Source organism: Rhincodon typus, chromosome 33 (genome assembly GCF_021869965.1).
Source record: "Rhincodon typus isolate 14 chromosome 33, sRhiTyp1.1, whole genome shotgun sequence".
Classification (NCBI taxonomy): Eukaryota; Metazoa; Chordata; class Chondrichthyes; order Orectolobiformes; family Rhincodontidae; genus Rhincodon; species Rhincodon typus.
Genome location: NC_063364.1, coordinates 23,831,085 through 23,845,606, shown reverse-complemented (window position 1 = coordinate 23,845,606; position 14,522 = coordinate 23,831,085). Strand labels below are relative to the sequence as shown.

At 42.2% G+C, this 14,522-nt stretch overlaps 1 protein-coding gene across 4 annotated transcripts in view; it reads right to left on the bottom strand.

Moving 5' to 3' along the window:
* Positions 1-14,522, bottom strand: part of kif7 (kinesin family member 7) — a 42,980-nt gene that overhangs the window by 25,982 nt on the left and 2,476 nt on the right. For 3 of the 4 annotated variants that reach the window (XM_048615852.1, XM_048615851.1, XM_048615854.1), the window contains exons 2-6: positions 13,862-14,275; positions 12,854-13,054; positions 11,545-12,467; positions 10,558-10,701; positions 5,807-6,031 (exon numbers count right to left, since the gene is read on the bottom strand). In XM_048615852.1, coding sequence (XP_048471809.1) covers positions 5,807-6,031; positions 10,558-10,701; positions 11,545-12,467; positions 12,854-13,054; positions 13,862-14,189 — 1,821 coding nt within the window. In that variant the 5' untranslated portion in view covers positions 14,190-14,275. Of the gene's footprint in view, positions 1-5,806; positions 6,032-10,557; positions 10,702-11,544; positions 12,468-12,853; positions 13,055-13,861; positions 14,276-14,380; positions 14,481-14,522 lie in introns of those variants that run through there. The other variant, XM_048615853.1, reaches the window with a different exon arrangement.

Below are 14,522 nucleotides of genomic sequence, written 5' to 3'. Positions count from 1 at the left end.
ATTTGGTACCAGTGCAACAGTGCTCAGCAAGAAGGGAACACCTTCAGAAGGTGGTGGAAAAAACAGTGGGAATAAGCCTCACTCTGTATGTATTTGTAATCCTGACGCATTAGTTAGTTTACTCGTTTCATTCGGATTATTGCTTGACTCTCTCCCGACATCAGCTCTTTATCAAACTTCATTCATGACTTTGTCACTGTGAGTTTTGACAATTTTAATGATCAACTAGCTGACCTCCTATCTTCCACCCTACATAAAATGGTACATATCAAAAGCTCTACTGATTGAGTCCTAATTGTCTTCGAACCTCATTCACTCCTAACTTACTGTGCATTACGATATGCATTGACTTTTTTTTAAATGTATTCATTTTGTGGGATCTGGGCATCGCTGGCTGGGCAGCATTTATTATTCATCGCTAGTTGCCCTTGAGAAGGTGGTGGTGAGCTGCCTTCTTGAACCGCTGCAGTCCACGTGCTGTGGGTTGATCTACAATGCCACTAAGGAGGGAATTCCAGAACTTTGATCCAGCAACAGCGAAGGAACAGGGACATATTTCCAAGTTAGGATGGTGAGTGGTTTGGAGGGGAAGTTGAAGGTGGTGCTATTCCAATGTATGTGCTGCCATTGTACTTCTAGATGGAAATGGTTGTGTGTTTGGAAGTTGTCATCCCAGGATCTTTGGTGAATTTCTGCAGTGCATCTCTTAGTGAGTACACACAGCTGCTACTGAGCGTCAGTGGTTGAGGAAGTGGATGCTTGTGGATGCAGTGCTAAGCAAGAGGGCTGCTTTGTCCTGGATAGTGCCAAGCTTCTTGAGTCTTGTTGGGGCTGCACTCATCCAAGCAAGTGGGGAGTATTCTAACACACTCCTGACTTGTACCTCGTAAATGGTGGACAGACTTTAGGGAATCAGGAGGTGAGTTACTTGCCGCAGTATTCCTAGCGTCTGACCTGCTCTAGTAGCCACTATGTTTATGTGGTGAGTCCAGTTGAGTTTTTGATCAATGATAACTCTGAGGATGTTGATAATGAGGGATTCAGTGATGGTAACACCATTGAATATCAAGGGGCGGTGGTTAGATTGTCTCTTATTGGTAATGGTCATAGCCTGGCATTTGTGTGGCATCAATGTTACTTGCCACTTATCAGCCCATGCCTGGATATTGTCCAGATTTTGTTGCATTTAGACATGGACTGCTTCAGTGCCTGAGGAGTCGTGAATGGTGCTGAACATTGTGCAATCATCAGGGATAGACAGGACTGGCAGATTAATGTTCCAGGGTATAGATGCTTTAGGAAGGATAGAAAGCGGGGCAAGAGAGGAGAGGGATTAGCATTTTTGATTAGGGATAACATTACAGCTGTACGTAGGGAGGATATTCCTGGAATACATCCAGTGAAGTTATTTGGGTGGAACTGGAAAATAAGAAAGGGATGATTACCTTATTGGGATTGTACTACAGAACCCTCAACTGTCAGTGGGAAATTGCAAAACAAATTTGTAAGGAGATCTCAGTTATCTGCAAGAAAAAATAGGGTGGTTATGGATTTTAACTTTCCAAACATAGACTGGGACTGTCGTAGCGTTAAGGGGTTGTATGAAGAGAAATTTGTTAAGCGTGTACAAGAAAATTTTCTAATTCAGTATGTGGATGTACCTTCTAGAGAAGGTGAAAAATCTGACCTACTCTTGGGAAATAAGGCAGGCCAGGTGACTGACAAATCAGTGGGGCAACATTTGGGGCCAGTGACAACAATTCTATTAGTTTGAAAATAGTGACAGAAAAGAATAGACTGGATCCAAAAGGTAAAGTTCTAAATTGAAGGAAGGCCACTTTTGATGGCATTAGGCAAGAACTTTCAAAAGTTGATAGGGGGCGGATGTTCACAAGTAAAGGGACGGTTGGAAAACGAGAAGCCTTCAAAAATGAGATAACGAGAGTCCAGACACAGCATGTTCCTGTTAGGGTGAAGGGCAAAGCTGGTACGTGTAGGGGATGCTGGATGAGTAGATAATTGATTAAGAATAAGGAGGAAACACATGTCAGGGAAAGACAGCAGAGATCGAGTGAATCCTCGAAGAGAATAAAGGCAGTAGGAGTATACTTAAGAGAGAAATCATGAGGGCAAAAAGGGGTCAGGACATAGCTTTTGGTAAATAGGGTTAAGGAAAATCCAAAGGGATTGTACAAATACATTAAGGACAGAAGTGTAACTATGGAGAGAATAGGGCCCCTCAAAGATCAGCAAGGCCATCTATGTGTGGAACAGCAGGAGATGGGGGAGACACTAAACAAGTACTTTGCATCAAAAACAGAAGTTGCTGTTAAAGCTCAGCACGTGTGGCAGCATCAGTGAAGAAAAATCAGAGTTAACATTTCGGGTCCAGTGACCCTTCCTCAGAACTCATTTTGCATCAGTGTTTACTGTAGAGAAGGATATGGGAGATAGAGAAAGTGGGGAAATAAACAGTGACATCTTAAAAATGTCCATATTAAGAGGAAGAGGTGCTGGACGTCATAAAGTGCATAAAGATGAATAAAACCCAAGGACCTGATCAAGTGTAACCTCGAAATGTATGGGAAGCTAGGGAAGTGATTGCTGGGCCCCTTTCTGAGATATCTGTATCACCGATAGCCACAGGTGAGGTGCCAGAAGACTGGAGGTTGGCTAATATGGTGCCACTATTTAAGAGAGGTGGTAAGGAAAAGCCAGGGAATTATGAACTGCTGAGCCTGACATTGGCGGTGGGTAAGTTGTTGGATGGAATCCTGAGGGACAGGATTTACATGTACTTGGAAAGGCAAGAACTAATTAAGGATAGTCAACGTGTCTTTGTGCATGGGAAATTGTGTCTCACTAACTTGATTGAGTTTTTTGAAGGAGCAACAAAGATGATTGATGGGGGCAGGGCTGTGGACTTAACTGTATGGACTTAAGTAAGGCATTCGAAAAGATTCCTCATGGTAGACTGGTTAGCGAAGTTAGATCACATGGAACACAGGGAAAACTAGCTATTTGGATATAGAACTGGCTCGAAAAAGGTAGAAGACAGAGAGTGGTGGTGAAGGGTTATTTTTCAGACTGGAGGCCTGTGACCAGTGGTGTGCCACAAGGATCAGTGCTGGGTCCACTGCTTTTCGTCATTTATATAAATAATTTGGATGTGAGCATAGGAGGTATGGTTAGTAAGTTTGCAGATGACACCAAAATTGGTGGTGTAGCAGACAGCGAAGAAGGTTACCTCAGGGTACAACGGGACCTTGATCAGACAGGCCAAGGAGTGGCAGATGGAGTTGAATTTAGATAAATGTGAAGTGCTGCATTTTGGAAAGGCAAATCAGGGCAGGACTTATATCCTTAATGGTAAGGTCCTGGGGAGTGTTCTTGGAGTGCAGGTTCATAGTTGTTGAAAGTGTAGGCGCAGGTAGATAGGATAGTGAAGAAGGTGCTTGGAATGCTTGCCTTTATTGGTCAGTGCCTCGGGTATAGGAGTTGGGAGGTCATGTTGAGCCTGAACAGGACATTGGTTAAGCCACTACTGGAATACTGCATGTAATTCTGGTCTCCCTCCTATAGGAAGGATGTTGTGAAACTTGAAAGAGTTCAGAAAAGATTTACAAGGATGTTGCCAGCGCTGGAGGGTTTGAGCTATAGGGAGAGGCTGAATAGACTGGGGCTATTTTCCCTGGAGCGTCAGAGATAAGAGGTGACCTTAGAGGTTAACAAAATCATGAGGGGCATGGATAGGGTAAGTAGACAAGGTCTCTTCCCCATGGTGGGTATGTCTCAAACTAGCAGACATAGGTTTAAGGTGAGAGGGCAAAGATTTAAAAGGGACCGAAGGAGCAAATTTTCATGCAGAGGGTGGTGCATGTATGGAAATGAGCTGCCAGAAGAAGTGGTGGACGCTGGCACAATTACAACATTTAAAAGGATGGGTATATGAATAACAACAAACCCACAGAATCCTTACAGTGTGGAAATAGGCCAATTGGCCCAGCAAGAACTCACTTGGTCTCGCCCCGCTACCATATTCCTGTAAACTTGCATTTCCCATGGCTAATCTATCTAACCAACACATACGTGGACACTATGGGCAAATCAGCATGGCCAATCCACTTAACCTGCACATCTTTGGAATGTGGGAGAAAACCGGAGCACCTGCTGGAAATGCACACAGACACAGGGAGAACGTGCAGACTCCACACAGACACTCACTTGAGGCTGGAATTGAACCCAGGTCTCTGGTGCTGTTAGGCAGCAAGGTTAACCAGTGAGCCAAATGCCGCCCACTAAGTAGAAACAATTAGGAAAGATTTAGAGGGATATGGGCGAAATGCTGGCAAATGGGACTAGATATCTGGTCAGCATGGACGAGTTGGACCAAAGGGTCTGTTTCTGTGCTGAATATGACATGCTTTTAGTCATCCTTTCTAATACATCCTTCTTTGGCCCTGCATCAACTTATGCCTAATTGCATTCTTGTGAAATGCCTAGTGTCATTTTTCTAAATGTGCCAAATCAATACAGGTTGTTGTCATAAATGAAGTTATATCACAGACCACAGTCACCCAGTCCTCTGCCTGCAATGGAAGGAATTGATGATATCGTCATCTAGTACAGATGAAGGTGTTGTGACACAGTGGGTACCATAAAAACAAAGTGCTAGGAAAGCTCATTGGGTCTGGCAGCATCTTTGGAGAAAGAAGCAATGTTAATGTTTCAAGTTGGGTGACTCTTCTTCAGAACTGAACAGGGCTGGAAAATGCTGTCGACAAAGGGCTGGAGGAATAATTGGAACAGGCAGTGAGGGTACCCACAGCAAATGACAAAGGGAGTGATAATGGTAGTAAAGGAGAGATCTAGATACAAAATAGGGTCAGTTGGCTGTAACAGCCAATATGGATCAGATTTGTACCATAAAATAGGCTCAATCCCCATTTCAGCTAGGGTGGATTCAGGACCTGCCTTCTTGCCCTACCTGAAAACTCTCTTAACATAGACCAGTTTTTTCTGAAGAAGGGCCTAGGCCCAAAACGTCAGCTTTCCTGCTCCTCTGATGCTGCTTGGCCTGCGGTGTTCATCCAGTTCTACACCTTGTTATCTCAGATTCTCCAGCATCTGCAGTTCCTACTATCTCTGAAACATAAACCAGCCTTTTCTTGACATGATTGACAGCCTTGTATTGACAAGAACGCAAAAAGAACTCATTTCTCTTCTCTGACTAGTATTATTTTATTTTTAATATCCATCTAAAACACCAGGAAGAGGACTGATAGTTTACTGTCTCATCCAAAGGATTACACTTCCAACAATTTGGATGGCAGGGTGGCTCAGTGATTAGCACTGCTGCCTCACAGTGCCAGGGACCTGGGTTCGATTCCACCCTCAGGTGACTGTCTGTGTGGTGTTTGCACATTCTCCACGTGTCTGCATGGGTTTCCTTTGGGTGCTCCGGTTTCCTCCCACAGTCCAAAGATGTGCAGGTTACGTGGATTAGCCATGCTAAATTGCCCATAGTGTTCAGGGATATGTAGATTAGGTGGGTTATAGGAGGATAGGTCTGGGTGGGATGCTCAGAGGGTCGGTGTGGACTTGTTGGGTCGAAGGGCCTGTTTCCACACTGTAGGGATTCTACGATAATTCAGTATTTACCTGGATTGTCAGTTCACATTATGCATTCTCAAAGCGCTTGACGTCACAACCTTTCAACCGAGGGATCAAATGAGCAAGCCAACATCATTGGTGTACTATTTGGATGATATATTTACTAGAAGCAAGTAGGTTAATGGAAACGCACCTTCTTGGAATGAGTTCTTTCAGTTTCATTATTGAGAATGTGACTGGAACGTGGCACATTCAATCTGCAAAGTTGAGGGGCTGTGTGAGGCCTGCAACTGAGGTCAGCAAGCTGCAGGCTCTCTACGACCTCATCCACCAACACGGCAGACTGATTCCCTCCTACTAGCTTCAGTCTACTTTGTAATTCAATAATCTGGTCCTCCTGATCCAATAACGTTTCATTCTGTAAAATAATTCAAAAGAAAACATGAACAAATGCTTCGTTCGCCCTCCTTCCCAATTTTCTCTGTTGCTTTCCCAAGCATTAGGTACAGAATTCAAAAAGGGATCCAGAAGAAACTTCTCTACCCAAGATTAGCATGTAGGACTTGCCAGCACATGGAGTAATTGAGGTGAGTAGCAGAGATACAATTAAGGGGAAGCTACATTAACATGCAAATGAAAGGAATAGAAGGAGATACTGATAAGGTTAGCTGAAGAAGAGGAGGAGGAAGTTCAGGTCGAGTAGAAATACTAGAATAGACAAGTCGGATTGAATGAAATGTTTCTTGCTATACATTCTATGTAATATTGGTTGTCCCCTTAGTGTTTTTCTCAAAAGGTTGTTTTTTTTTTAATTTGGGAGCCTTGCAGTCAAGACAAGCTGAATTAGCTTATTTGGACTAGGCTTCTCGTGCATAAAGTTAAAGGAATAGCACTGCACGAATGCATGCTGATAATACCAGGATATGCTACATCTGGTTATGATGAAAATCTTGGAAAAATTAGAACTGTTTGCTGGAGCAGAGAAAGCTAAGTTGCTGGGGGGAGTGGATGCAGCTAATGCATCTAACTTCAAAATTCTGGAAGTGTTTGGCAGGAGATATAGTGGAAGAGGGCAAATTAGTGTTTAAAATATGCAGGGATGCTGGTGAATCTTCCACCTAAGGTCTCTAAATTGCCTGAAATTTTGTTGATGTTGGAAGGGCTTTTAACTGGATTCAGAGGTTCCATCTATTCATCCAATGTTTAGCCAGAGGAGGGAATGGCTGGGAAGAGGTGGCAGTATGGGGAGAATGAGAAGGCTTTAAGAGAATGAGGATGGGGAAAAAGTGAATGAGACCACAAGAGACTGGGTGGGGGAGCAGAAGCAGGTTGCTTGAATGGGAGGATAGAGAGAAGTTGCAAAGGAGAGAGAACAGTTTTAAACCTGTCAATAATGGGATGTGAGCTAACTGGGATGCAAGAAAAATTCAATCACTGACTTAATGAATTCCTTGGAAATTAATGTGAAACGTCTAGTTTAGTGTTGCATACGTTCAGGAGCCACTACTCTCAGGAAAAGAGTATGGATCCTACTGCAATGAACACTGTTGATTGTTAAATATCAATCTGAGTTTGAAATCCAAGATTAAATCAAGAGGGCTGACACTGCTTGGTTAAATATTTCAACTTAATACGTGCTCAGAAGGTATATTTAGGGTGATACCTTATTGTGTGTATTTGATTTGTAGGTCAGTTAGCTCAGCCAGTTGGACAGCTGCCTTGCAATAAAGTAATGCTAACAGCCTTCTCAACCTTGCCTGAGGCATGGCGACCCTAAGTTTAAGCTCACCACCAGGTACTTTATCTTTTGTGTCTTGATGTGTGCGCCAATTATTTTGAAAATGAAAACATTTGTCAACTCATGACTCTTTTCTTACACTAATTTAAATCTTGTGGTGTTTTGGAAATTAACTTGCATGTCAACAGAAATAAAAAAGATATGTTACTACATGACAGCATCACTGAATAGATAAGTTACTGAGAATAAAAAGTGTGTTGCAAGGATTAGTGCTGGGTCCACTGTTTTTTGTCCTTTACATATGCTATTTGGATGAGAACATAGGAGGCATGGTTAGTGAGTTTGCAAATGACACCAAAATTAGTGGTAAGGTGGGCAGTGAAGAAGGTTATCTAAGAATACAATGGGATCTCAATCAACTGGGCCAGTGCTCTGAGGAATGATAAATAGAATTGAATTTAGATAAAAGCAAGGTGTTGCATTTTGATAAGACAAACAAGGGCAGGATTTTTATAATTAATGGTAGTGATCTGGAGAATGTTGTCAAACAGAAGCCTAGGGGTGCAGGTAAATAGTTCCATGGATAAAAACAAAGTTGCTGGTCGGGCAGCATCTGTGAAGAAAAAAAAATCAGAGTTAACATTTCAGGTCCGGCGACCCTTCCTCAGAACTGAAAGTGCCTTGAAAGTGGCATCACAGTTAGACAGGGTGATAAGACCGCATTTGGTTATGCTTGCCTTCACTGGTCACAGCATCGTGTATAACAGCTGGGATGTCATGTTGTGGTTATACAGGACATTGCTGTGGTTGGTTCACTCGCTGAGCTGGTTCGTTAGTTCGCAGGTGTTTCATTACCCTGCTGGGTAACATCATCAGTGCAGCCTCCGATGAATCGCTGTTGTGTTTTCCTGCCTGGTATTTAAACTCTGGGGTTGAATTTGATTACCTCATTTCCGGTTTTCCTTCACAGTGGTGCATATATAGGGTCTAGTTCTATGTGTTCGTTGCTGGCCTTCTTTGTGGAGTACCAGGCCTCTAGGAATTCCCGTGCTCATCTTTGTTTGGCCTGTCCTAGGATCCTGGTGTTGTCCCAATCGAACTGGTGGTTCTCCTTATCCAACAGACCCCAGAGTTTAAATACCAGGTGGGAAAACACAACAGCGCTTCATTGGAGACTGCACTGATGATGTTACCCAGCAGGGTAATGAAACATCTGCAAACTAACGAACCAGCTCGGCAAGTGAACCAACCACGGCATCCACAACCCAAACTACAAATCTACTCAAGAACCTTAGATACAGGACATTGGCGAGGCCACTTTTGGAGTAATGCATATAGTTCTGGTAGCCCTGCTATAGGAAGGATGTTATTAAACTGGAAAAGTGCAAAAAAGATTTACAAGGATGTTACTGAGATTGGAGAGTTTGAGTTAAAAGAGAGGCTGGCGCTCTTTTCCCTGGAACATAGGAGGCTGAGGGGTTACTTTATAACGGTTTATAAAATCATGAGGGGAAAAGATAAGGTGAATAGCTTAAATAATGAATAGCCAAGGTCTTTTCCTCAGGGTAGTGGAGTCCAAATCTAGAGGGCATAGGTTTAAGATGAAAGGGGAAAGATTGGAAAGGGACCTCAGGGGCAACTTTTTCACACTGAGGGTGGCACATATATGGAAGGAGCTGCCAGAGGAAGCGTTGGAGGCAAATACAACTACAACATTTAAAAGACAGTTGGACAGGGACATGGATAGAGGAAAGGTTTAGAGGGAACTGGGCCAAAGGCAGGCATCAGACTAGTTCATTTAGGAAAGCCGGTCGACATGAATGAGTTGGGCCAAAGGGTCTGCTCTCTGTGCTATATGACTCTATGAAAAAAAACAGCTCCCCAAAAACAACAAAATGTAGTCCTTGGAAAAACTGGAAGAGGAGCCCTCAAATATGAAACTCAGTGAACTCGGTGCACAGACACAGGATTAGTACTAGAAGAACAGTCAGGATAGCTTTAAGAAAATTTGCAATTATAAAATGGAATGCATCATCTCAGAAGACAATTAAATGCTCTCATTGATGCAGCATCAAGAATTCAAATTCTTAAAGTTAAATATTAAAGGGAAACTTGATTAGACTAGACAGTTCTGGTACAGAGCAAATAAGCCTGATGACTAAATGCATCATTGGTGCTGTCCCTTCTGCAATAATTATCTAAGATCTACAACAGCATCAATGTGTCACTGCTGGATACAAACATTACATGTGTCTATAATTAAAATTAGAAATGCTGGAACTAGTCAGGACAGCATGAAAGAGAAAAAACATGACAATGTCAATCTAAACAGGAACCAAAAGAACTGCGGATGCTGTAAATCAGGGACGAAATCAAAGTTGCTGGAAAAGCTCAGCAGGTCTGACAGCATCTGTGAAGGAAAAAATCAGAGTTAACGTTTTGTTTCGGGACCGGTGACCCTTCCTGATTTTTTCTTCACAGATGCTGCTAGACCTGAGCTTTTCCAGCAACTTTGTTTTCATTCAATCTAAACAGGGTTGTTCTTGAAAAGAGACTAAATTATGAACAAAGGGTTAGCTGCTGTTAGAACAGGAACACTGAAAGGAAACATGAACTTTTCTGACCAGTATTACCGAATTCCTTTTGCTGTCAACTGGTACCTCCAATGAGCTGGACCAGTTTTTGGTGAGAAGTAGACTGAAGGCTATAGAGATATAAAAACTGCTGCTTTCTAATTTTTAGCAATGGTCACAGATCGAAGTGAGGAAATTGTCTCAGATGCCAGTGTAAAATGAATAATATAGTTTGACTGCCCATTACATGCAGAATCTAATATTTAAGTCCACTAGCAGCAATGGAATTGCACTGCATATAACTGATGATATCGGATTGGCAATCCATATTGTGCCACCATCTAAAAGATACTTCAATCGCAATTTCCATAGAATAAAATGGACAGTATGGAAGGCAAGCACCCACTAGAATAATCATACAAAAACTTTTAATCATTGGCATGATCAATGCTTGTTTATTTCTCAGTCTAGATTTTATCAGGCAAATCTGTCTTTAATCCTGATAGAGTTGCTTTTTTTTATTTATAATTGTTCTCCTGCACACTGCAAATAGTGAAGTTCTTTTCGTCCTTTGTTTCTGATCATGCCCGAGTTAGTTAAGACTGTGACTGAAGCCAGGCACATGGCTGCTACCTGCTGTTTAAACCGCTCCATGGCATCCTCGAGGGCTGCCAAGAAATCTCTGTTCTCTTCCTCCAGCCGCTGAACCTTTGCCTGCAGTTTTGGAACAAGCTGCTTCTGCTCTTGCCCAGGGTCCTGGCCAACTTCACTGGGACCCTGCATAGAAAGGAGGTCAAGGAGGGTTACAATAACATGCACAGGCATCACAGATAAAGTGTGTCACTGAGCTATGTGTCACTTTGGCATCGAAGCACCATGAGAAACAATTTGGCTTAAGACAACGTACCTTTGTTTATAGTGCACTTAATTTAATTCTCAAATTCTTTCCACCGTTATCACCATCAGTGACAGATCTGTAACTATGAGCAGTTCACCTTACTGTTGTATAGGTCAAAACGACAGTCCCTCCAAACGTAAGAGTGTGGCCGAGCAGAATCCAGAATTACAATGCTTGGTGATTATCACAATATAAGTAGACACTATTTGAAAATAATCCAAGCCTATTTAAAATTTGCACGGAAAAGACTATGAAAAGTTCACAGACTTAAAATCATGCATCAGGAAAAGAATTTCTGACCAACAGGAAACTGTTAAAGGTGAAATATAGGGAAGTTCAGTATTGGTAAAGCTTGCAAGTTCATCCACTGTTAGAAAAATATCTCTTCAATTCTCTACCTATTTAAATTATTTCGACAGTGGATAATGAACACATGGAATGGGCTGGTCAGGGAGCAGTAAAGAAAAATAAGTGAGAGAACGAGATAGATAATTCTATAAATACACAAATTGCAGAGGCAGATGGGTGCCAGGTTCAGTTCAATGTAAGAAAAGGGTTTGGAATTAAGAATATGTATTTTGATTTTGCAGATCTTGGCAGCATGGATTTTGATTTCATTTCATCTAGGTTTCGAAATAATAAAGAAAAAGTTATATTTATCTTAAATCCTGCTGGTACGTTTGCCACAGTCATACAAAGAATCTCATCCTAAAAAGGTATACCTGTTGCTTAGATACACCTCTAGTCTTGGGTTCATCAGTTGAATTGCACTCAATACCACTGTCGAGGCCAGAGGCGGTGGAGAGCTCACTCCGCATCTCTTCCACATTCGTTATCCACTCTTTCACTTTTAGCACCTGATCCACCGTGAGGTTCCTGTCTCCCTGCAATTCCATAAAAATTCGGTATGCAGCATCCGTGCAGGTCCGATAATGGGAGCTCTCAGCATGCAATCGAGCCATGTACTTCTCAGGCAATTGCCTGAAGCATTTGTTCAGTGACACTTGTTGGGTGTGCTCCATAGCTTCATGAAGAGTCTTGATTTGAAGTTCTAGCTCATTGGTACAATCCACATCTTTTTTGAAGTTTATCACCGCCCGGTTTTTAATGTTCTGAGTCCTTTTGGCATAATTTAAAGAGTTTAAATTCTCATCAAAGTTGAATGAAGAGGGACTTATACAAGCAATCATCAGTGTCTTTGCATTACCACCAAGCGAGTCTTTGAGGATCCTGGTAATCTTGGAATCCCGATAAGGAATATGTGAACCCTTTCTCCTTGGATCACCCAGGGCACTGATGACATTGCCCAATGCCAACAATCCGCTGTTGATCTGAATGGATTCTTTCAGGCGTTCACCAGTGTTGCCCGTCTTCACAATTCGCTCTGAGCCTGCCAAGTCTACAAAGTGAAACTTAGAAGTTATCACCTGTGTGGGACTCAGCAGGTCTCCAGGAGTGGCAGCAAGTCGTGTGGTCCGACCAAGTCCTCGTCTCTGTTCCATGGTAACTGTGAAAATGGTATGAGAGCGGCTGGAATGCATGTTGACCTCTGTTGTCCCAGTATGCTTGGCAGTGTTACCAATCTCAAGTAAGCTCAAAGCTTCATCCAACCCTTCCACTTCGCATTCCTTGACACCACAAAGCACTGAAAATGAAACAGATATTCACAACTTAATGAAAAGGCAAATCAGTACCCATACAACAGAAGCTGCCTTTGGCATACCAAATAAATGTAACAATAATGAGAGAAAAATACTGCAGATGCTACAAATCTGAAATAAAAGCTGAAATTGGTGGAGATACTCAGCAGGTAAGGCAGTATCTGTGGCAAGACAGACAGCATTAATGTTTCATCTCCAATATGACTTTTCACAGATGTTGCCAGACCAGCTGAGTTTCCCTGAACCTAACAATAACCTACTAAATTCTCTTCAAAGATTATCTTCTGAATCCAGAGTTCTCCTAATTATTACAGTCTATTTTGGATGAAGACACACCTGATTTCACCTTTCCCAAATAAAACTCTCTGACCTGTGTTTCCTTTGTCATCCTCTCGAATACGGATGTCCTTGCTTGCTGTTTCCACCTCCAGTAAGTCTCTGAATTCTTCCTTGTAAACCTCTAGGTATGACACCTTAATAGTGTGATCCACTGCATCATTCTCATCAATCAGCTTAAAGATCTCTGCCAAAGCACGGGGAATTATGCCCTCGTCATCATCAGTAACAGAAGCTGAGGATGATATAAAGTAGAGTAAACATTTAGGTAAGTCACAATCCAACAGTGCACAAACTCTATCCACAATGTAGAACATAAAACAAATCTAGGAAAATGCTATCAGTCTAAAAGGATATCCTTTTTTTAAAAAAAATAGATCAACTCTGCTCACCAACATATCCTTCAGATTCCTCCTCCTTCAAACACTCCACTTCAAAGTTTTCCCCTGGAACTTACTCTACAATTAAAATATGACTACTTGACTGACCAGCAATTATTTTCAGACAATTATCTGAGGAATGAGAAAATGACTGAACCATTAATTTTATTGTGATACTCACTGAGGAATAAATATTGACCGCGGATGAAAAAAATTATCACAGGATAGGGATTAGGTGCAAGAAGTTGGGCTAGATTTCCCTCTCAATAGAACTGGGAACTTTTTTTTTTAATTCATTTGTGGCACGTGGGCTTTGCTGGCTAGCCAGCGTTTATTGCCCATCCCTAGTTGCCCTTAAGAAGGTGGTGGTGAGCTGCCTTCTTTAATTGCTGCAGTCCACTGGCTGTGACCCACAATGCCATTAGGGAGGGAATTCCTAAGACAACATTAATATAAGACAACATTTAAGATAACATTAATACCACATTTGAGATAACAGCAGCAAGGATGGAACCTAGCCCTTATCCAAACTGTACCACTCAGTGCAATATACCATGCATCACATTTACCAAGTAAGCCACAGCAAGAGTCAAATGTTCCATATACTCTGATGCAGAGGTGCTTGCAAATTTCAGTGCTAACCCTCTTTGTGCATAACTTACGTATGTAAGTCTCCCCAATGGTATACGTTTTGCCCGATCCAGTCTGTCCATAGGCAAACACGGTGGCATTGAATCCCTCAAAGAAAGCCTCAACCAGTGGCTCCACACAACTGTTGTATACCTCATCCTGACTGGCAGTCTGGTCGAAGATTATATCGAATTGGAAATGCCGGTTACGTCCCAGAGTAATCTGCTGTGCATCGAGGTCGACATGGACACAAGACTGATGTCCACGTAGAATTTCTTTAGGTAACAGAGGTCTGATTCGGACTGCCACCCTGACAGGAGTTTCCTCGGCCTTTGTGGAGCCACTTGGTTTTGGTGCCATATCTACAGCACAAACCAATCACTGTTGGCAGCACAATTGGTGATTTATTCAAGAAGTGGAATGCTTGCTGGCATCAGGCTGGTACACTGCAGAACAAAAAGAAAATTTATTACCTATTATCACAAAGGCCCTTTTACACTCAATGAGATCAATTATAAACAGCCAACAGATTCACAAGCTTCTTTCTTAACTGTATGAAATGCCTACTTCTCCTTCTTCTCCTGAAAGTGTTGCTATTTGGTATGGCTTGCCTAATTCCAAGAGCGAGTCTCAGGCAAGCAGACTTGAGTCTGGAGATAGTAGGAACTGCAGATGCTGGAGAATCTGAGATAA